The 21,066-nt window shown below is 51.4% G+C and overlaps 1 protein-coding gene across 2 annotated transcripts in view; it reads right to left on the reverse strand.

The window, feature by feature from the left end:
• PLXNA1 (plexin A1) overlaps positions 1–21,066 on the reverse strand; it is a 104,586-nt gene that overhangs the window by 13,483 nt on the left and 70,037 nt on the right. For both annotated transcript variants that reach the window (XM_054387464.1, XM_054387463.1), the window contains exons 12-23: positions 19,391–19,542; positions 18,948–19,068; positions 18,484–18,620; positions 17,774–17,941; positions 16,797–16,890; positions 16,071–16,310; positions 15,750–15,893; positions 14,771–15,005; positions 13,295–13,437; positions 9,878–10,134; positions 5,730–5,796; positions 522–668 (exon numbers count right to left, since the gene is read on the reverse strand). In XM_054387464.1, the coding sequence (XP_054243439.1) occupies positions 522–668; positions 5,730–5,796; positions 9,878–10,134; positions 13,295–13,437; positions 14,771–15,005; positions 15,750–15,893; positions 16,071–16,310; positions 16,797–16,890; positions 17,774–17,941; positions 18,484–18,620; positions 18,948–19,068; positions 19,391–19,542 (1,905 nt within the window). The remainder of the gene's footprint in view (positions 1–521; positions 669–5,729; positions 5,797–9,877; positions 10,135–13,294; positions 13,438–14,770; positions 15,006–15,749; positions 15,894–16,070; positions 16,311–16,796; positions 16,891–17,773; positions 17,942–18,483; positions 18,621–18,947; positions 19,069–19,390; positions 19,543–21,066) is intronic.

Here is a 21,066-nt window from a genome sequence, read left to right on the forward strand (position 1 = left end):
CTTCCCAGCACCAGTGAAGATCAAGGTGGTGAAGAAGTAGACCCAGACTCAGCCAGGGGAAGGACCTGACTTATCATTCAGTTGGACAAAGGAGACAACTCATATGGAAGAAGACAAGTGTCTCTCATCTCCTGCAGTAATCTCAAGGCTCTACCCTTGATCTTCACCCAACACAAGCTGCTGGCTGCTCCAGGTAGCATGTGTTCAACAGCACCTCTGGCCTTGTATCTGTCAGGGCCATGGGGTTTGCTGGGAGAGGCATTGAGGGGGATTCAGTTCCTGTTTGGTTTTCTCAGCTTCATGGCAAGAGCAAACCTTGCCATGCAAAGGCTCCATTTCTGACCCCAGCTGGACAGGCACCATACAGATAGGGCTAGAGGCACCCCAGAAGGCCAGACAGAAGAACAACCAACGAGCCACTCTCTGTAAAGTACTTTGGCTGCCTTCAATATCTTGCTAAACAGCTTGACCTACCAGTCCTGACAAGACCAGCATCAAGTGAGGCTTCTGCTTGCACTAACCAGCATTTTGTAGTCAATCTGCTGCCGGATAAGCTTGTCTTCACTGAGGGAGTAGCGAGCCTCTCCTGTGATGGCATCAATGGGTCCCTTCTCCATTTGCTGCTTGATGGCACAGTAGAGCATGAAGAGTGGTTCCCCAGCACACTCCTGCAGGACAGGGGATGGAGAAGAGGCAACAGAGGGGTAAGAAGGCACCAGGCACCATCTTTGCCTTTCAAGAACCACCACTGCATCAGGAGCCTTCTGCAGCATAAAGTCCTGTATGTGGCTTTTTAGTTTCCAGCCCTAGACTCAGGACTGTAAGGAAGAGGGCACATGGTAGAATTTAGTCCATGGAGGAACTCTTCTCTCCTTCTAAGCTCACTGAAGGCTGTTTCCTTGTCTTAGCAACTCCTAGGCTTAGCTTTACAGTTTCCAGACACTCCCTGGTGAATTCTGCTCATTCTACAAGGCCAAAAATTAGTTAAAAAGGTTAAATTTTGAGCTACTAAAGAGGAGGTTTTGACTGGGGATTTTGTTTATGGGATGTAGCCTGTCTTTCAAGCCAATCCAGCCAAAAAAAGCACCTGAGAACTAGAAAGGGGGGACAGTGGGACAGCCTAGGTGCTCTTGCCCAGGTATCACAGTGAAGTTTTGGCATCTGCTAGGAGCCCAGCCTCACATGAGAGGAAGTCAAAGGAGATTTTTTCCATATGACATCTAGGTCCAGCTAGCCAGATCCACTGGGAGGAGAAAGCAGGAGCAACTCTGACAACTCCACCCTGAGTCTCCAGCTGATGGTGGGGAACAAGCAATGAGGTTTCCTGCAGTTAAACCCTTTTCCACCTATGTGTTCCCACTACAGGGATGCCAAATCCCTATAGTCAGAGCCAGCTTTAGCCACCAGCCAGAGCCACATCAGCATCTATCTCATAGGTGGGCAGAAGGGAAACTAGACCTGTCACTTCCCTAGAAGATGCTGGATGGTGGAAGTACAGTGACCTCTGAGCAGCAAAGGACCTGCCAAGGCTAGAGGCACCAACCAGCCTAAAGGGACTGGAAGTGGACACCCCTTTATCGCCCAGAGCCCAGACCTCTCCCTTGAGCTGAATCCCAACAAACATCAGCCTTAAGGCAGAAAAAAGGGTATGATGTGAGCAGAGAGGATGGGGACAAGTCCCATCAGATTCTACCCCACCAGCCCTCACCCCTCCCTTCCAGCAGCCTCACAATCAAATTGTACTTTGGTACAAAGTGCGGCTCCTCTCCCTGTCACCATATGCTGTTAGCATCTCGTTAGCATCTGTGGTAATTAAAGAGACAGCTGCTAACGAGCAGGAACAGGCACACATCATCCCCAGACCTTCCAACAACATGCCTGTCTTTGAAATTATGTTTCATTTGCAAACTTGGCTTCATTAAGTCAGCCTGGAAAAGTGAGCGACCCAAGGTGGGTGCTGCGATGCACATTGCCAGCTGTCCAGCAAGGTGGCAGTGCCAGGCTGGACACAGAGCAGTCAGCCCTGAGGGGACACACGGCACCCAAAGCCCTCCCCACTGGCCATGGTGGAAAGACTTGAGTTGCTTCTTTTGGTTGCTTGTAACAACTCCCCTTAAAACTTCCAGTCTGCCGAAGCGGTGTGGATAGAGAACAGCCTGGAGCAGGACATCTGCTAACATCTGGCACAGCTGCATCCGTCTCAGCCCACAGATTTCCCCTCTTCAGCAAGGCATGGTTGCTGCCCTCTGCATCTGCAGCTCTGTGCCCACCTCTGGGGAGCCCCACCAAGAAAGGTCGGTTCAGCCCTTGCCACCCTGGTGGCCCAGTTGCACTCCAGGTATCACCCTCCTCCACACTTCAGATGCCAGTCAGGCTGATGGGGAATAAATCTTTGGATGTGTGGATTAGAGCTGGCCCTACGTCCATCCCTGGAGGGATGGAGACACCAGTGGTACTGGTGATGGATACATCACCCCTCCAGCACCATGCAGGCTTTAGGGGGCTCCTGTGTGCCCCAGCATCCTGGTCTCCTTCTGATCTGTCAGGCACCCTAATGACAACTGCAACAGCCTCTGTGACCTGTTTCTCTGACTCTCTGCATCCTCCACATTGCAGCTTGACAAATATGGGTCCTACCCTTAAAATACAAATCCTTGCTCCCAACTTCATTGTCCCCATTGGTTCTTGAGGATCTGGGCCAAAATGCTGCCATGGGTAACAGCTCACGGAACCACAACAGATGAGGATGGTTTAGGGTTCATCCCTGATAGAGAGCAAGACAACAAACAGGGACTGCAGAAACCAATGCTGGGCAGTTGCCCCATGATCATCTCCATTGGGTGAGATACAGGAGGGGACCACTGAGATGGGGCTGACTGGCCCTGCAGGTTGAAGGCAGGCAGCATGCCCACCAGATGTGACCAAGCCCATTCTGCCAGCCCCAGTGCAGTTTGGTCACTGCTGGGGGCCTGGCTGAAGCGGGGGTTTGGAGGGGCTGTCCATGAGAGCAGAGCTGGGGGAGGGCTGCTGCAAACACCCCTGTGCATGCACACATCAGTACATTGGGAGCAGGCTGAGGTGAGCCAGCTAATGCTCAGACTGCCTTATTGACTAGATCTAGCTCATCAGGCACCTAATATCGTGCATTTTTCAGCACTTGTCTCCATTTATCCCTCCCTCTTTCCCCTGGGTGTCTCATTAAGAGTCTGACAAATGCTACCACAGGGGCCCCGTGAAAGTACCAGCCCTCACTGGCTCCCCACGCAGCTGGCCCTGGGCAGGGGAGGCTGTCCTGTCTCTGTCCCCATCTGAGCACCCAGCCCTGCTTGGGGCAGGTTTGCTGAGAGCTGATCTGGCAGCTGGGCACATGTCCTCCTGCCTCGTTTACATGCATGATTACCACAGTTTGGTGCAGTTTCCCTGCTGGCAAACTGTCTGCTGTGATACCTCTCCATGGGTTTCTCCTGCTTTTGATGCCACCTGCGATCCTCACTGCCAGGAGACAGGAGGAAATGGCCCTGTGAGTCTCCTCTGGTGGGGCCAGCCCAGGAGAGGCCATGAGTGCATCCTCAAGTCTCTTCCAGTCTAACTGAAGTGATCCAAGCATGGTGTTTCAACCACTTCCCCAAGGAGATGATCTGCAGTGTAACAAATCTCACAGCCAGCAGGTTTATTCAGGCTCTCCACATATGTTCCTCCTGCAATGGTGCCTCTAGATCAGACTGCTTTCTCCTGCTGCTACCACCCAGAGACAGGAGCTATTTTCTGCCACCAAAATCACGGTGTAGTCAAGGTTTTTTTAAAAAAAAGGCATTGTCCTTGTCCCATCCCCCCAACTCACTCTCTTTCCTGCTACTTCTCATGCTCAGACTTGCCCAGCACTGGCAATGCATGTAGCATCTTCTCCAAAAGGGGACAGGGCTGTACAAGGACAGATGCAGGACACTGGGGGCCCATGAACTGATCCAAGCCACTTCTGAAGAAAGCAAAAGTGCTCCAACCACCTGCCCACAAGGCCCAGCTGAGCCAGGGACAGGCCAACAGCATCAAGTCATGCAGAAATGCAACATCCACAAATGCTGCTGTGGCTGTTCGAAGCTACACACTGCACTTAGCCAAAGCACAACCATGTCCACTTCGAGGAGCCCTGAGGGAGTTTATCCACAGTGAGAGCTACTCCTATATGTCCCATTGACCCCATAGAGCCCAAAGAGTGGTCTGTCAGTGCCCTACCTGATCTCACCTGGCACTGCTGTGGCAGGAGCAGAGGGTGGTCTCACAAAGCAAAGCCCCAGCCCAGAGAAACAGCAGGAGGTTTGACATCTCTCCATGATCAGCACAGCTTTTCTCCTCTCCCACCCCCAGAAAGCAATCTCCACCACATGCTACAGCTAGATTTTTATAGATACAGGCTATCCCTCGACGGAGGCAAAAAGCCAAGTGCATGAAAGTGATATTATAAATCACCTCTTGTTGACTATCACTTGGGTTCTGCACAGACTCCTGCTCACTCTCATCTCTTGGTTGGAAACAGTTCAAACTCTCTTTATCTTAATGAGGGATGAAATCCCACAAAAACAGCTGCGTGCCACCCAGCCTCGCTGCACTGACGCCAGGCAGGATCCCAAGAAACGGATCTGCTGACTGGAAAACCAGTAGCAGAACTGCAGGTGCTGGTCACCCAACCTAGGTCATCCCAGAGCAGCAGCAGCAGGACTGAGCCAGGCTTCCACAGGCTGAAGCTGTAGCTGTGTAACCCCCACAGCTGATGGTGCAGCTCTGGCAGGTGGAAGCACTGACAGTGCTGATGGAATCACAGAATTGTCAGAGTTGGAAGTGACCGCACAGATCATCCAGTTCCAACCCCCCTGCCATGGGCAGGGACACCTCACACTAGACCAGGTTGCTCAGAGTCCCATCCAGCCTGGCCTTAAAAAATTCCAGGGATTTGGCTTGTACCACCTCCCTATTCTTGACATGAGTTGGATGAACCAGTGGTAAAAACAGCCCTTATGCTTTGGGCATCCTCTTCTGCTACCCAGATCAAATTGGGAGAAAGGCAAATTCAAGCTAATGGACTCTGCAACCTTGTGCACATGCTGCAGAGAGAGCTATGGCCCTGGCTGCCAGCAGGCCCCATGGAGTGCCCTTTTGGAAGGGAAGCTGCAGCAAAAGTGGAGATGCCTTTGGGAAAGAATTCTCCTACCACAGAACCTCAGTGTCAAAGAGATGAAGGAAAAGCAGTGGTGTTACATGAGGAGTGCAGCACATCAAACCACAGCTCCAACAGGCAGACATATCCTCCAAACACAGTCATCTCTACAGAAGGACCAGCTCCCAGGGCTTTTTGCTTCCAAGTTAACACAAGCAGAGGCAAGGACGGAGGAATGGGTCCACTCCAAAGGGATTCAAGACTCAGCTGAGTTACTTCAGATTTATCCATTCTCTTAGCACTATTTTTAAGAAAATCTCAAACCCAGTAGGCATTAAGCAACACAGGCTTGGATTTCATTTCTCAATCTCATCTGTTTCCCCAAAAAGAGACTCAGAATCACTAATCACACCTCAGGAACCCAGGATGGGAACAGAGGTCTGGGAAGCAATCTCTGCTCTGGGAAGAAGGGACTGCACTCAAGAGCACATCAGCCCACGCTCTGAGTACCACACTGCTCATCCCAGCAAGGCAGGAACCACCTCCCTGTGGGGTTGTCATCCCTGTCCAAACTCACCTTCAGAAACTTGTAGAGTAGAAACGTGAACCAATTTGTCAGCATCTTCTCTGCCACCGACTCCGTTCTGCAAAGAGGGAGAGAGCAAAGCTGTCAACACAGGATATTAAAGGTCTCTGATGGCACCCATTGCCACCTCAGCCTTGGACTGTGGCTAAATTATTTTTGTCTTTAAAAGGTCACATCTGGAAAGGCAGGAGTCTCAAAGCAAAGGGGCACAAGCAGGCAGCAAAAGCTCTAAGGCAAAGCCTGACCATCCATAAGGCTGAACCACAGCAGCCCCTCAGGAGGGAGAAGCAAATTGATCTTCAGTGTATTTTGGGAACCAGATTGAGTAGAGAATGGCCTTGTCCCATGGGGAGTTTCATCCACTGTATGACCAGCATTCTGTTTCTCCCTGGTACTTCAGTGAAGTTTGTTTCTTCCCTCTTATTCTAGTGGAAGCAGGCAGCTTCCTCCACAGGAGGATTGTAGGAGACACCTACACCAGATAAAACTCTGCAAGCTCCTCAGTTACTTTAACTGAAGAGAAGAGCTGAGGCTGTAAGACAAAGTCAGATCCTGACCCACATCCCCACAGCAGGAATATCTCCTCCTACATCACCACATGCCTGATCTAGCTGGAAGCCCCTCTACCCACCAAGGAGCTGCTGCTGACTTTTGCTCCTAAAATGCACTCAGTATTGCTACTGCCCTGACACAGGCCCACCACTACAGGGAGACATGGGACTTTCCTGCAATCCCCAAAACAGCCCTTGATCTCTAGGGTCTCCAAGCCCAGGACCCACAGTAGAGCAAGAGGACAACCATCACCAGCACTGGAGGGATAAAGAGAATTTTCCCCTCAAGCCTGTGCAAGGTCTGCTCAGAATTGTTGGAGAGGACACCTGGGTTTTGGCATTCAGCAGCGATGCCAGTGAAGTTTAAGAGGCTGTGCTCTGCCCTTTACTTCTCTCCATGGCCCTGCTCTTGGGCATGGGTCCAGGTGGATCTCAGGTAGCAATGCAGAACCCTGCAAAGCAGAGAGGGCACTGATCCACTGGCACATGGCCTTGTTTTAAAGCAAGTAACTTGACTGAGGTCTGGAGACTTTGATCCCAATATGGTTTTGGTCAAACTTATCCCCAGTACTAATTCAGCTGAAAACAAGAGGATTAAAGGAGGAGGACCAGTGGCTGGAAGCTTAAGCTGTTTACCGTGAACTTTTGGGGCACCTTACAAAAGACACTTTGACAAGCTTGGGATTTAACCTTTCCCTGCCTGCATGGTGGAAATTCCAGGTCTCTGTGCGTCTACTCAGACTGCCTACTCCAAAAGGAATTTAAAAACAGAACCATGCTGCTCAGCTTTTGGAGAGGGAGTTGAAGAAAGCAGCCAAGACTGCTCTGAGAAAATCTACATATTGCCCCTCTTTTCCTAAAGCATGTTTCAAATCCAGATGCTGTCATGCTCCAAAGCAGTGCAGCAAGAATTATGTCTGTTTGAGATGCTCTCTGCACAGCATGTGAACAAGAGAAAAGCAGGATCCCACAGGATGGACATGAGACATGGTGGGTAGAATGTGGGGGCATCAGGTACTGTAGCCAGGGTATGTTGTACTAGGAGAGGAAAGAGACATCCTACCATGGCAGGAGCCAAGGGTGACACAAGTCCCAGGGCAATCATGCAGGTTTAACATGCAAGAGCAAGTTTAACATGCCTGTCCCTGCACCACAGCCTGGTCTCACTGCCATAGATTAAAATTCCCCCAACATATCCATTACTTTTAAAGTCTTTTTCGCTCCCTTTAAAGTAAAACTGCCAGCCAGCCCCTCAACCCTCTCTGGTTAGGCTTCTTCAGCTTACCCACCCATTAACCATCAGATCACCCAGTTGCAAAAGCAGATGCTCCTGAAAGCACAGCAACACTAATTACCTCAAGCACATGGCTGCATTCCTGTTCCACCAGGAAAACAGATACAATCCACTTGACTCAAGAAACAAAACTCAGAGGGAACCCAAACCTCAGAGCCATCAGAAGGAGTCTCCCTGCCCAATGCCATGCACTGCCCAATGGCAATGCTATGCCCAGCAGATGGGCCAGGAACAGCTCCCAATGACCAGATGGCTGGGGTTGGAATCCACTTTTCCCAGTTTATTCAAGGTGGCTCAGGGTCATATGGTCCCTTCCAAGGCTTTCTCTCATGCTAATGGGGTTTAGCAAATTTTGCCCTCCCTGGAATAGCACAGCCCCCCCCTTAAACCATTCGGGGATGGTAATACCTGAGCCTTCACAGCAGGGAAGCCCCTCCAGGAAAGATTAATCCACCAAAGGGAAAAAAAATATGGAGAAGGAAAGGGACTTGGGAGAAAGTCAAGAGTGGGATGAACTGAAGCTATTCAGCAGACATCCTTCCCAGCACCCGAACTGGGTCTTTTTGCTGACAACAAGCCTGTAACACTCCTCTGAAGTGCCACCACCCAGGCTATGGCAAACATTTGTCTTTTTCCATGATAGAACCAGATGCCACAGCAACAGGGGGATTATCCAATAACAAAATAAATAAATAACAGCTCTCTCCAGTTAGATCAATGTTAATCCAGTTGCCCTGGGCAGTAAGCACACTCTTATGGCCAACAGCAAGGCTAATCAAAAGGATAGAGAAGCACAGCCCTCAGTACTGTTCGCTCCATGCCGTAGCTGCAGGAAGAACAAAGTCTCTTCATTATCACTCAGGGAGGCACAAGCAAGGTACTGGCCAGGAGACCTCAGCCCTGTCCTAATCATCCTGCAGCTCCACCTCAAGCTCCAAGGCTGGGAAGTGATAGTCCTTGGGCTGCCAGCTCTCACCACACACAAGACTGGGCTCTGTCCCTGTTCTGCTCCCAGGGCTCAGCCACTGCAGCTGCTGGGCTCCCCACACTGCCTTTTATTTATATTTTATTGATTTACTTCATTCCAGAGTTTTGCTCCAATGGCTGTGGCTTTGTGATGCTCTGAGAGACCCAGGAGCTGAAAATGGAGTTTAAATATTTCATTGAAACCCAGTGTGGTTGGAGGAACGGTGAGAAGGAAAGAGCCTATGGTTGCACTTGGGAAACAGGGTTGGGAGACAGTGGCTGGCACCTCTAATACCCATAGCTGACCTGGCTAGCCACAGGTCTGCACCATATCTCCTGTTTGGCACATTGCTAATGAGGTATTTTGAGAAATTAAGGGCACCCTTGCATTGCAATGAATGAAGGAAAGAGAGTAAGAAAGCAACATGCCTAAAGAGACTGGCCAAGGAAGGTAGCAAGGATGCAATTGGGATGAGGTCACATGTGTGCCTTCTCCAAGCATTTCCCCAGAGCCAGGCACACAAAGCCTGATAGGCTTTGGTCTGGCCACACCATGAACATCAACTCATGTTTGAGAGATGCTCCGGTTTTCTTGAGCCCTTCTGGTGACAGGCCAGTCATGGGGCTCTCAGCCATCCCTGCATCTCTGCTAGAGACTGGCAGCACCGGCCTGGTGGAAGCAGATATGGGGATGCACGGCATGGTGAGCAAAAGGAGAAGATGGCACAGAGGGCCTAGAGAGCTGGTTGGAGCTGGTGGAGCTTATTAATTGTTTTTGTTCAGCACTTGGTGTATCTTTCAATATTCATCAGCCCGTGATGAAGGAGAGCTCAGAGCTATTGTTAAATATTGATGGGCCAGGCAGACTCACGGCAGGGCTTGGCAGGCTGCCTCCTGCTCATGCTTCCCCCAGCCCCAGTGAGACTCTCAGCTTGTGAAGATCCATTTGGCTTTCCCAGGAAAACCACCAAGTGCCCAGCAAGGAGGGTAAGCCTGAAGGAAGAAGAAAGGAAAGGAGGACTCCTGCCTGCTACCAGCCCATGGAGGGACTTATGCAGCAAGGCAGCCACCAGACAAGGCAAGACCTGCCCGATGTGCCGAGAGGTGTAGGGTACCACCTGGTGAAATGGAGAAGGGAAGGCACACATCCCTCTCATACTTGCATGTGGACAGGCAAGGAAATCCCAGACCACAGTCCCAGTGCTGACATTACCACAGCCAACACCAAAGCTGTCATTCATAGTGTCATAAAGGACACCAGCTCACATGCGCACGCTCAGAAGCACCTGGGCACTCTCAGAACTCCATCCTCTTGGGTAGTCACTCACCTCCGCAAAAGCAGCTTGGGGTGGTTTTTACTCTCCAGGTTCTTCTCGATGAGGTCAGAAAGAAGCTGCTTCAGCACACCTGTGGCATACTCCATCTCACCCTGCAGCGCCGTCATGATGAGGGAGGCCACATTGCCACGGTCCCGCATGGAGAAGCTCCGCTGAGCCTCCAGAGTGCGGATGAAGGTCAGCAAGAAGTGCTTCTTGTTCAGGAGCTGCCCAAAGAGGGTTAAGGACTTTTCCACATTTGCCTGGACCTGCAAAGATAAAGCAAAACTGGGAGATGGGCACAACAGGGAGGATGATCAGAAAAAGGTGTCTGGGCTGCACAAGACCCTGGATTCACCCCCATCCCCCAAGAGGGAAAGGATGAAAAAGGGTCACAAAGCATCTGGAGTTGCTTTTTCCATACTGCCAAGCTGCCTTTTTGGTGATCAGCTTCAATTCCCTACAGAAACGTTATCTAGTTTGTACTATCTCAGCATCAGGTTAACACAGTTTCAGGCCATCAGTGTATCTCTATGTAGCTATGTGCACACACACTTCCACACACAGACTCTCTCCCACACGTGTGCAGGCACATACACGCACTTCCCTCCCATAAAGAACACTTTTGCCTTCCCAAACACACACAAATTATAATTTTCAATTTCAGCTAACAAGCAGCTCAATTTCCACACAAGTCACTGAAACATGTGCATCGGGTATTGCACGGAAAGCAAATAAAGCCACAACCCTGGGCTCAGCCAGCAGCAAACCTCTCTGGTTATGGGGGGCTGGATTACAGACAGGGAAACAAACAGCAGAAACCTGGTTCTGCCCCACTCCACACACAGCTTGAAATACTCCCTTTCCACTTGAGATGTTTGAAGGTGTATTTCTGGCCATATGTGGCCACATGGGACCCAGCAGGGATTGGGCTGGAATGCTTTCATCTCTGTGCTGCCATTGTCAGCTCAGATCTGGTCAACCCTGACCACATTTCTTATCAGAAATGAACATTTTTACCACACAATGTTTTCCTGTTTAAAAAGATGTTTTTCTCTGGAGAAAAGCTTTGCCATAGTAAAACATTAATTTAGATTAGTTTTTTTCTATTCCCCTCTTGTTGTCTCGATATTGAGAATAAGTGAAAGATTTTATTTTGTGTTGATATTTGGAGACAAAACAGCACTTTTCATTTCAAAACACCAACTCAAAATGATGAACATGGTTTTGACACATCAAATCATTTCATTTCAATCAAAACTTTGGATCAGCTCTCTTTACTTCAGTGATACTCCTCATCATTTTAACCTCCCCCTCCAAAATACTCCTTCCCACTGGATAAACCCCCCATTTCCCACCCAGTTCTTGTCGGTTCTACGATACAAGCCCCTAGGTGCCACTGCCACCCTCATCACACAGGCCAGTTGGGATGCCTGCCCCAGCGTACTTCATAAAGATGATGAGGGAGTGACAAACCCTCTCTGCCCCTGTCCTCAGGGTTCCTCTCATTGGCACCACACAAACAAGCACATGGCTCAGTTTCCCTTAATGCAGGTCAGAGGATAATGTTCTGCTAGGAACACAAATGCTTTACATAATGTTTTCCCCGAGTCTCTCCCTCCAGACTCTGCAGGGTCCTTGATGCAATGATGCTAGTAACTTGGGCAGATGCCTGAGGTTCATCAGCACTGGCTGCTCCCTGCTGGGACACAGAGATACCAGTCAATTCCTCAGCATGGGAAGACCCACGAATTGGCTAGAGAGCAGCAGCTGCATTGGAGACCTACCAGACCCATCAAGAAAACTGGGGCAGTGCATACCCATCCCTGCATATTGCTGGTGCTTTTGCAGCCAAGACAAGGTGAAGGAGACCACAGGATAAGATACTTTCTCCCACCAGCAGAGCAGTAGGATCTCAGTAAGATGGGAAATGGGCCCTGCCTAACAGCCACCCTCCTGAAGCCTTGGCAGTCAGTAAAGGAGGACATGAAACCCCCGCCACAAGCAGCATGGCAATGCCTGAGCTCCTGTGTTTAACTTGCTGATCATTAGCAGAAATAAATGAACAATACTGAATTAAATATTTAATCAGGCTTAAATTCACACAGAGCATAAACCTCCTCCCCAAAACCTGCAGAGGAAGGGAGCTGGTACCTGCAGCCTGGTGCTGGCTGCGGATTAGTGCCTATGTGAGCAAGTGCTGGTTCCTGCCCGTCACTTGCAATAGCTAATGTTACACTCTGAGTAAAGAGACAAATAAAAGTAAGCCTGATTAAATTACATGAAGCTTACACAACTGTAGTGGCTGTATTTAATCTCTTTTGGGGAATTTTTTTTTCTTTCCCCTCCTTTGCAACTTTAACTCCTTGTTTCCCAGGTCAGGCTGAGCTAGCATGCTCTCTCAAGTGGGATGTTTTGAATTAGGAGCTGGAAGTGGACAAAATCCTACTCACCCTGCTGCGGCAAATGCAAAAATCCTCCTCTGATACCCTTTTTGACACTCTTTCCACCCCTGTCTCTTTAGGAAAAATCCTTAAGAGCAAGAGCAGAGGTGAGAGGAGAGCCAGGCACAGCCTGCACAGACAGGAAGGGCCAAGCTCCAGGGAGGGCTACGCTCACGCCTGCTGTGGCTCTGAGTATCCGGAAACCTGAGCTGCAAGGGGAAATTCGTGGAAACTGGGTCCCTACAGCCCTCCAGAGCTGGGATTAGGGATCAGGGAAAGAGAGCAGGCAGAGGGCCAGGGTCCTGTGCTGTAGCCATGCTGGCGTACAACACCAGCACGTGCATCTGCAGTGGGTAAGAGCTTGTTGTGTTGTAATTAGTGACCGTGCATCTTGCACCAGGGCCAATTACTTCTCCTAAATACATTGTGAAGCCCACGTCGACATTAATTACTGTGCCAGGTCAGCAGCGAGGGGAAGCTAAGGTCAGTCCCCTCCTTTCTCTAATCAAGAGCGGCCTCAGCAGCTCAGCAAACGAGAAGCCAATTGCTGTGCAATTGCACGCACTAAATTAAACAGACATGGGGAGGCCTGGAGAGGAGAAGGAGCTGGTTTGGGGAACAGGAGAATGCCAAGGATGGGTTCTGTGTGGGGAAATGGAGCTAAGCAAGCAGGCAATGTTGGACAAGTCTGCTAGAAACGAGCAGCCGGTCAGGCATCAAACAAACCCAATTGAATAAAGCAAGTGCTGTAGAAAATGACAGCAGCAATGATATTAATATAAATATTGATATTAATGTCAGGGAGCACAGTAACCATTTGGCAGCCGGTCCACATTCATGGCAGCTCTTAGCTGTACCAGGCTGGGCCAGCATCCCACCAAAGCATCTCTCCAGCCCTGTGGCTAGGGCACAGAGACTCACACAAGGGACTATGCTGGGGCACATCCCCCAGCGTGAAACACTACAGAGACAGACAGAACCACACCTCCATCTCCTTCAGCACAGGGTGGTCTTCTATCCCTGGGAAGAGAACCCGCATGGCGTAGGTGCGGTAATCCAGAAACGGGATGCCAGCCCCATCCAGGTCGTTGGTCAGCTCGTTAATGTCAGTCTGCAGCTCAGCGAAGGCTGGGGTGGGAAAAGTAACATTAAGAAGCACATCCCAGAGTCCCAGCACACAGCTCCTGTCACATCCCCCAGCACACCACAGGCGGGGTCCCCCCAGGCATGCATCAGCTCCACATCCCTGTCCCCATCTCACAGATAAAGAAACTGAGCTGCAGAGGGTGGGAATGGCTTCCCCAGAATAAATCAAGTAGCAGTTTGGGAAACAGGACTGCCAGGTCCCAAAAGGCTCAAATCCCCACAGCTCAGCACTTGCAACCTCCCAGGAATGGTTGAGGCAGCAGAAACAGCAAGGCTTGAACAAAGCCAGAGCTTCAGTGGGGAAAACGTTAGCCTAAACCACAAGAATGTCCTCATTTCTTTTTGACCTAAATACTACTCAAGAGAAGAGCGTGAACACACCCACCCTGGCACCTCTCAATCTGAACAGAGGCAGCCACACCTCCCAGGGAAAGGTGATACAGGGGGGTCCTGAACCTTTAATTGCACCTACAGGGAAAAGCTGATGGGAGAAGAGGCCTGGAGATGCACCAGAGAAAGGGGCTGGGGGGAGAAAACCCTCACAAAAATCAAATTAACGGCACTTTAAAGGGAGCCGAAAGCCAGGCAGTGGACTGCAGGCTCGTCAGCCTGATGAGAAAAAACAAACCGTCAGCTTGAAAGGCGTGCTATCTTATCTGTAACTAGTGGGACTAGAAAAGAGAAAAGGCAGGGAAGAGATTGTGCCTTTTAATTAAAAGCAGATCCTTTTATCTGCCAGCTGTGGAAGACAAGACACCATCCCCTTCAGCAGCTCCCTCCCCTCTCCTGTCACCAGTTCCATCCACAGGCATGTGAAGGGATGGGGATTTGGGGAAGCAAAGGGTTTTTCTTTCTTTCCCCTTTTTATTATCTTGTTTTCAGTGCCTGCTCCATTTGCAATGCCCAAGCTGGCTGTGGCTATGGCTGGCAGGGTCAGGGCCTTGGGAGCCAGCTCAGGGGGATAATGGGCAATTAGGTTTTATCAGCAGGATCATACATGGAATTCTGTCCAATTTCCCAGCATCTGTCTGTCACATAATGAGAGACTGACTGCCTGCTCACAGGCAGCCCTCACTACCCTCCTCACTCTCTTTTCTCACATTTGGAGAAATGAAAGGGAATTTCTTAAATGGAAAAAAAAAAAAAAAAACAACCAAATTCCACCCAAATTGAGTTTGCTGCCTCTGATAAAGCAGCTTTGCCCATTCCCAGTCCCTCTCTGGAAGACAGCAAGGGAAGGCTGGAAGCACACTGAGTCTTGGGATGTTACAGTACCCTTGAAGACAGCCACATTAAAGGTACAGGGATCCCTCACCCTCTTTGCACTCCAGGGCCACCCGGGACTCCAAGTTATCCATCTGCAGCTGGAGGCGTTTCAGGGTCCGGTCAGCATCCCGAGACTTGCGCTTATAGGCAATAAGGACGATGATGATGATGAGGAGGAGCAGACCACCCCCACCTCCGATCCCAATGATGGCAGGCAGGGTGAGCAGGCTGTCTGAGTAGATCTGCAGCGTCCCTGGGGAGAACTCAAACCCTCCAGCCTTGATCTGCACCATGGTGGGAGAAAACATAGACCTTGGTGTCAGGGGGCATGTGCACAGGGTAGCCCTCCTCTGTGCCCACTGTGCTGGGTAGTAGGGGATGACTCCCAGCCCGTGAAAGGAAGGATGTGGAAAAACTCAAGGATGGTAGGAGCTGGTCTAGAGTGCTGCGTTGTGCTTTAATGGGATGCCGGACACATGCTGCCAGTGTGCGTTCAGAGCAGGCAGATTTTGATGGCTCATTCAGACAAAACTACAGTAACAGATGGGATGTGAAGTGAGTTCCCTCATGGGTGGGGATCCTGGGGAGGACTGTGCTGGGTGCCTTTCAACCTGTCAGGGTCCTGGAGTGCAAGCACTGCTGCACTACAATCCTACAAACAAAGGAACCTTCCTTATTGCATGAGCCAGCACTGGGGTATGGATTGGGAACCACCCTCACCTCAGCAAAGGCTGTGCCTTGGCACCCAGTGGAGAAAGAAGGCTGTTGGCAGGGACACCCAAGGCACAGGAATGTCTGGCTGAGTGTGTCAGAATGGGGACAAAGTATTCGGTCCTACCAAAACTGTAAACGGGGAGAGTGATACCCAGGGAGCAGGAAGACAGCTCCTGAGGATGCTCCTGCACGTGCACAGGCTGTCCAGTCCTCCACTGAGGACAAGCAAGCAGCAGGACCAGTGCTGGGATAAAGACTGAACCTCTTGTGGCACATGGGACACAAGAATCAAAGGTAGCAGTGTCAGCATTTACCGTGACTTTGTGCTGGCCGGTGAGGTTGGGGGACTCGCAGAGGAGCTGGGTCTCGGAGACAGTCAGGATGCAGGGAGTGTCCCCGATTAGCACCGTGTAGTTCAGGCGGGAGTTACCAGCAGCTGGTGGGAGCAGGTTCCTGCCCTTTGAGGGAACAAGGAACAAGACCGTCAGTTCCCGTGCAAAATGGAACATTTGTAACACCCCACACAAGTAGATTTGTGCTCTAGCAGTGCAGGACACTGCCCAAGAGAGACAAAAAGCTACCTCCACAGAGGGACACCTCCCTGCCCATACGTCCTCCGGCACACACTGTCTTACCTTGAGGATGAGGGGAGAGCTTGGCTTCAGCTCCAGCATCCCTGTGGGGCTAAGCGGTTCAAAAACAGGGTCTGGGTAGTAAACAAAGTTGGTGGTGTTGATGATCAGCAGGGCCTGAACGTTATCCATGACGAAGCCAATCTCATCCGGCCGGTCACCAACCTCAGGAGGGCTCCGCACAGGGTTGTCAATGGAAGGTGCATAGCACACCATGGTGGTGTCATTGTAGACTGTGCAGTTCTGCAGGAGGCACAGAACAAGGTCAAACCCAAGTCCCATCAGGGAGGTCAGGATCAGACCTCACAAGGATCTCCTGCAAACAGCAGGTCTGGACACAGTTTAGACTTGGGATCCTCTGTCCTGTGACGTTACATCAACAGGCACCACTTCCCATCTCGGGGCAGAGAGAGACTCCTGTCTGCAAGGAACATGCAAGGGGTGGCAAGTGGGAGCACTCTCGGGACAAGCTCTTTCTGTCACTGTTCTGCAGACATCCCACAAACCTCCCATCAGTTGTGCACACTCAGATCTCAACCTTCCCCTGGCAGCACCTGGCTGCAGGTTCTGCACAGAGATCAGTGCCTGTCCTTGGTTGGCAGCCCCCATATCTCAGACCTTCCTCATCATCACACCTGACGGGCAAGGGATATGCTTTCTGCCCTGTTGCAGAGGGACAGCATCCCTCCTCCTAGCATCATGCCCCCAGCCCCAGCCCCCACTACTTACGTTCTCCCTGTCAGAGCTGGAATACTTGGCTCGGATCCTGGGCTCTTTGATGGTGGCCAGGTTGGTGCCAGTCACGGTCAGTAATGTCCCACCACTACAATCATGGAGATGACAGGTTAGGAAAGGTAGCTTGGCACTGGTTCTCCACTTCTGGAAGGAAATCACCTATCCTCATCAACCCATCTGCCCCAGTCTCGGTGAACCACAATGCCCCAGGGACCTCATATCCCACCCAGATGTCACCATCGGTAGCATGATCTAGCATGCACCACTGAAAAATCATCTCAGCTGACCCAGGAGCTAACAAGAGATATAAAATCTGCTAATTAACGCTAACATCCCACCCTGTGTCCAGTTTGGGGTCTGAAGGCAGCTTCCAAGATAAAGGAGACCAGGCACCTGCAATAGGAAAGCTTCCCCAGGAGGAAGACATCCTCTCTGCCACCCTCTTCTCCACTACACAGGCAGTGGATGGCAGAGCAGCCTGAGCCCTGCCAAGTTTTCTCCATAACTTGGTGTTAAAAGCCCTGTGGTCCCAGAGAGCTCGGCCGTGCCCCTGGGGAGCTCACTCCTCATCAACACCCTGGGGAAGGTTTCCCTTGGCGCTAGCTCTTAATGGATTTCTCCGCCTCCTCTCCAGCCAATTCAAACCTTTTAGAAAAATATGTAAACATTTCAGAAAATCCCCCGATGGGAAATATTTTAATTTTATTTGCCACTGCCAAATGTCAAGCTGAAATTAACCAGATCCAAAGCTCTCTCTGCTCTTGCCCCCTGCCAGGCTGAGCACTGCAGGCCAGGAGTTAGCAGGCCCCTGGTGCCAAGCTGTTGCTCACACTTTTCTCAACATGTCTGTGGAGCATGGCCCCATGGCTATCACAGCAGCACTAAAATGTACCCACAGGGTGGAGGGGATCTGTGCAGAAAACAGCCTCCCAGCTGTCCCACAAGCTTCCTGTGGACACCGTATGAGTCACCTGTTGATGCTCCACTCGGGATCAATCTTCTGGATGGTAGGGTCCTCCGTGTAGTTGTACTTCACCTCTGGGTTGCTCAGCTCTGCCCGGTTGATGTTGATGAGGATAGGAGAGCCACCGGGGGTGTGCCCAGGGGGAGTTCTGCACCGGATCTCACGGGCGCTTCTCCTGGGGCAGAAATGCATAATCCATCAGTACCCATGCAGGAGGGAGGCAAAAGTGGCTGGAGGTGCCCAATGCTGCCTTGGAGCCCTCTGCCCCAGCCCCTCTCCCCTTCTGAATCTTCCAAGAAAGCCAAAGAGAAAAAGGAGGAGGCAAAAATGGGATTAAAAAATAGAAGAAATGAAACAAAAGGCAGCCGGGAAAGGCTGAGCAGCTCCTGAGCGTTCCCACCGTGCGGCTGCTGCAAACAGCAGCGATTAGGGCTGATAACCAGTAATTACCGCAGGAAAATATTTAAAGAGCCGCTCCATTATCATCCCTAATCTAAAAATTATCCACTTCATGCCTCAGGGCTTTGTGCTTTTAGAGAAAAATCTGCTCTTCCTGCAGCCTCTGACACACAGAGGTTTTGCAGGAGACATCTCCAGCCACCCGCGGTGTTAGGTCCCCTGGGATCCCTCCTGGCTCCCAGCACTTTCTCTGTCTGAGGGTCCCATTACTTCTTAACGTGCTTGTCAACTGTCCTCCACCATCTCTGTGCTCCTCACCATGAAAAAGCACAAGGCCGTCCCCCAATGGTCACAGAGACGTTGCTGCCAGCATTGAGGTGGCTGCCTTCAATGGCAATCCAGGTGCCACCGGAGAGAGGACCTCGTGCTGGGATCACACGGGAGAAAGTGGGTGTCTGTCAAAGGAAAAGACAAAAACATCTCTGGTGTCAGACAAGCTAGAGACCGAAATTCATGTCCCCAAGCAACCCCAAGCAGGTGACAGGCCACAGAGGAGAGGGACCTATAGGATACCAGCAGAGCATGGTACTAAGGGCTGGCAGTGCCAGCAGGACCACAGGGAGGCAGAGCAGCAGCAGCCTTGCAGAAATTCAACCAGCATGACTGACCCAGTGTTTGCCCAGAGCCTCCCCAATGGCCCCGTGAGGAAAGGATGGCCCCTTTTCCAACTTGCCTGGAAAACCATTTACAGTACCAGACCCAACCCCTGGCATGGGGCTTACCACAAAGGTGAAGCTCTTGGGGGACAGGGCCCGGTAGTTGGTTGTGCAGTCACGGATACACACTTCAACCCGTGCCTCATGGACCTTGCTCAAGCTGGCATCTCCGATTTCACACACAATCCTGAGGGAAGAAGGGAAGCAGTCCCTAGTGACCTGGCACCTCCCTGTGCCATGGTAGGGATGGACAAGCTTCAGGAAGGGATAGATCTTACAGGAAGCAAAGGTCCCAGGTGCCAGCAGGTTCACAACAAATCAAGGTAGTGACTGTTTCCACTGCCAGCAACCTCCCCAAAGCCTTTGGGCTCCTCCCAGAGCAACCACAACCAGCATGTTCTTCTCTCCCAGGCAGCTCCACGTCTCTGCAGCCCCACTGGGCAGCACCCCTGTGCCCAACCTAGCACTGAGGTGATCCGGAGCAGGCTCACCCCTTGCCAGGCACTTACTGCTCAGCACTGATGTACTCGCTCTCGATGGGGCTGCAGGCCACTTTGCCCACTCGAATGCCTCCGCGAACGTCGTCGAACTTCAAGCCCAGGTTCTCACCAGTGATGGTCAGACGGGTCCCCCCTTGCCTAGGGCCAGTCTCAGGGAACAGCTAGGAGAGAGCATGACCTGTCAATCAAGGGAGCAGAACTGCAGAAACACCTCGCTCAGGTAGCTGCAGGATGTTTGTCACTCCTCCACAAGCAGCGAGGAATAGATGGGTGGTGATAAATGCCAGTGCACCTGTAAGCAGCCCACAAACCAGGAAAGAACAACTGAATGACAGCCACATCCACAACTTGCCCTAGGGACAAGCCAGGAGATGCCAGATGTGTCCACGCAGAGGGTTTGGATTTGGACACCCTGCTGCAGATGGATTTGCCTTGCAGGTGACAAGGAAATGAACAGGAAGGAGACAGGTCAGCGTCAGCCACAGGTCCAGCTGAGCCAGTGAGAAAGCACAGATCTGCCTGCCTTTTGGCCAGGTCCCACATACCCAGGGATGAGGGCCCCACATCCAAGGTTCACCCCCATCCTCCTCAAAGGACAAAGCATCTCCACCAGATCCCTGCACACAGCAGGCAGCAGGGTAAAAGGGGTCCTCTACACCGGTAAACCCTGTGCCAAGCCCGGCTGGAAAGTGAGGGGACCTCACCCCAGTGCCACATCTCATTTACCAGGATTCTGCTCAATAAAGCAGGTGTAGCCTGGCAGATGGTGGTGGAATGAGAGATGAATAGAGGTGCAGGTCCACCACTGCATCCAACTAAGTAGAGGCAGTTTTACATCAGTGCTCACTGGCCTGGGGGCTCAGCACCCACCTGCAGCATTAACTTGGATGAATGGCAGGGCTGCATGCCCCAGCTGCGACCAGGGATGCGGCTTGGTCCCCGGTGACACCAAGACACAGCAGGTGAAAAGGCAGCTGCTGGCAGCAGTTGTGGGAGAGAATAATGCCTGCTGGGTTGGTCCAAGAGGAAGGTGCATCTTGACCCAGAAAAAGGAACTTATTTATTGCAGGTGATGTTCACCTCTGCTCATGCTCCCGTGGCACTGGCAGAGACCCACTCTAACATGAGAACGTGAGAAGGGACCTCTGCCAGCCCAGTGCTTGGTCAGGTTCACACCACAACCATGCTCATGCTGTGACTGAGCTCATATTGAGCTCTTTGCATTCCTGGCAAATCTGGGTGGCTGTAACCCTGGGACTTGAGCCAGCTGGAAACTACTCCTCCTCCTTTTCCTCCTCCCCCTCACACAAAGGCTCATTCCTGGATACCACCCCACAGTGAGGCAAGGCAGAGGAGCAGAGGGTAGGAAACAAGCAGCAGTGGACATCGTCCACATCCCCAGCAGCCCTGATGGACCACACGGAGCCAGAGGCTGTTTTGGAGCCAGAGCTCCACCGCAGCCATCACCTCTAGAGTTAACTATTGTCCTCTGCATTAGCACCAGGGACTGACTACCTTCAGCATCAGTCCCCAACATTACAGGCAGCCTGCAGGACACACCCTGGGACAGCATCAGAGCTGAGACCAGCTCCTGGGGCCCCAGCTCCCACCAAGGCAGCCACAACTCACAATTTATACATCAACAAAGTCCTCCAGGGCTGTGGAGAGCTGCTGTTTGCCCAAAC

This window comes from Indicator indicator, chromosome 15 (assembly GCF_027791375.1).
Source record: "Indicator indicator isolate 239-I01 chromosome 15, UM_Iind_1.1, whole genome shotgun sequence".
Lineage (NCBI taxonomy): Eukaryota > Metazoa > Chordata > Aves > Piciformes > Indicatoridae > Indicator > Indicator indicator.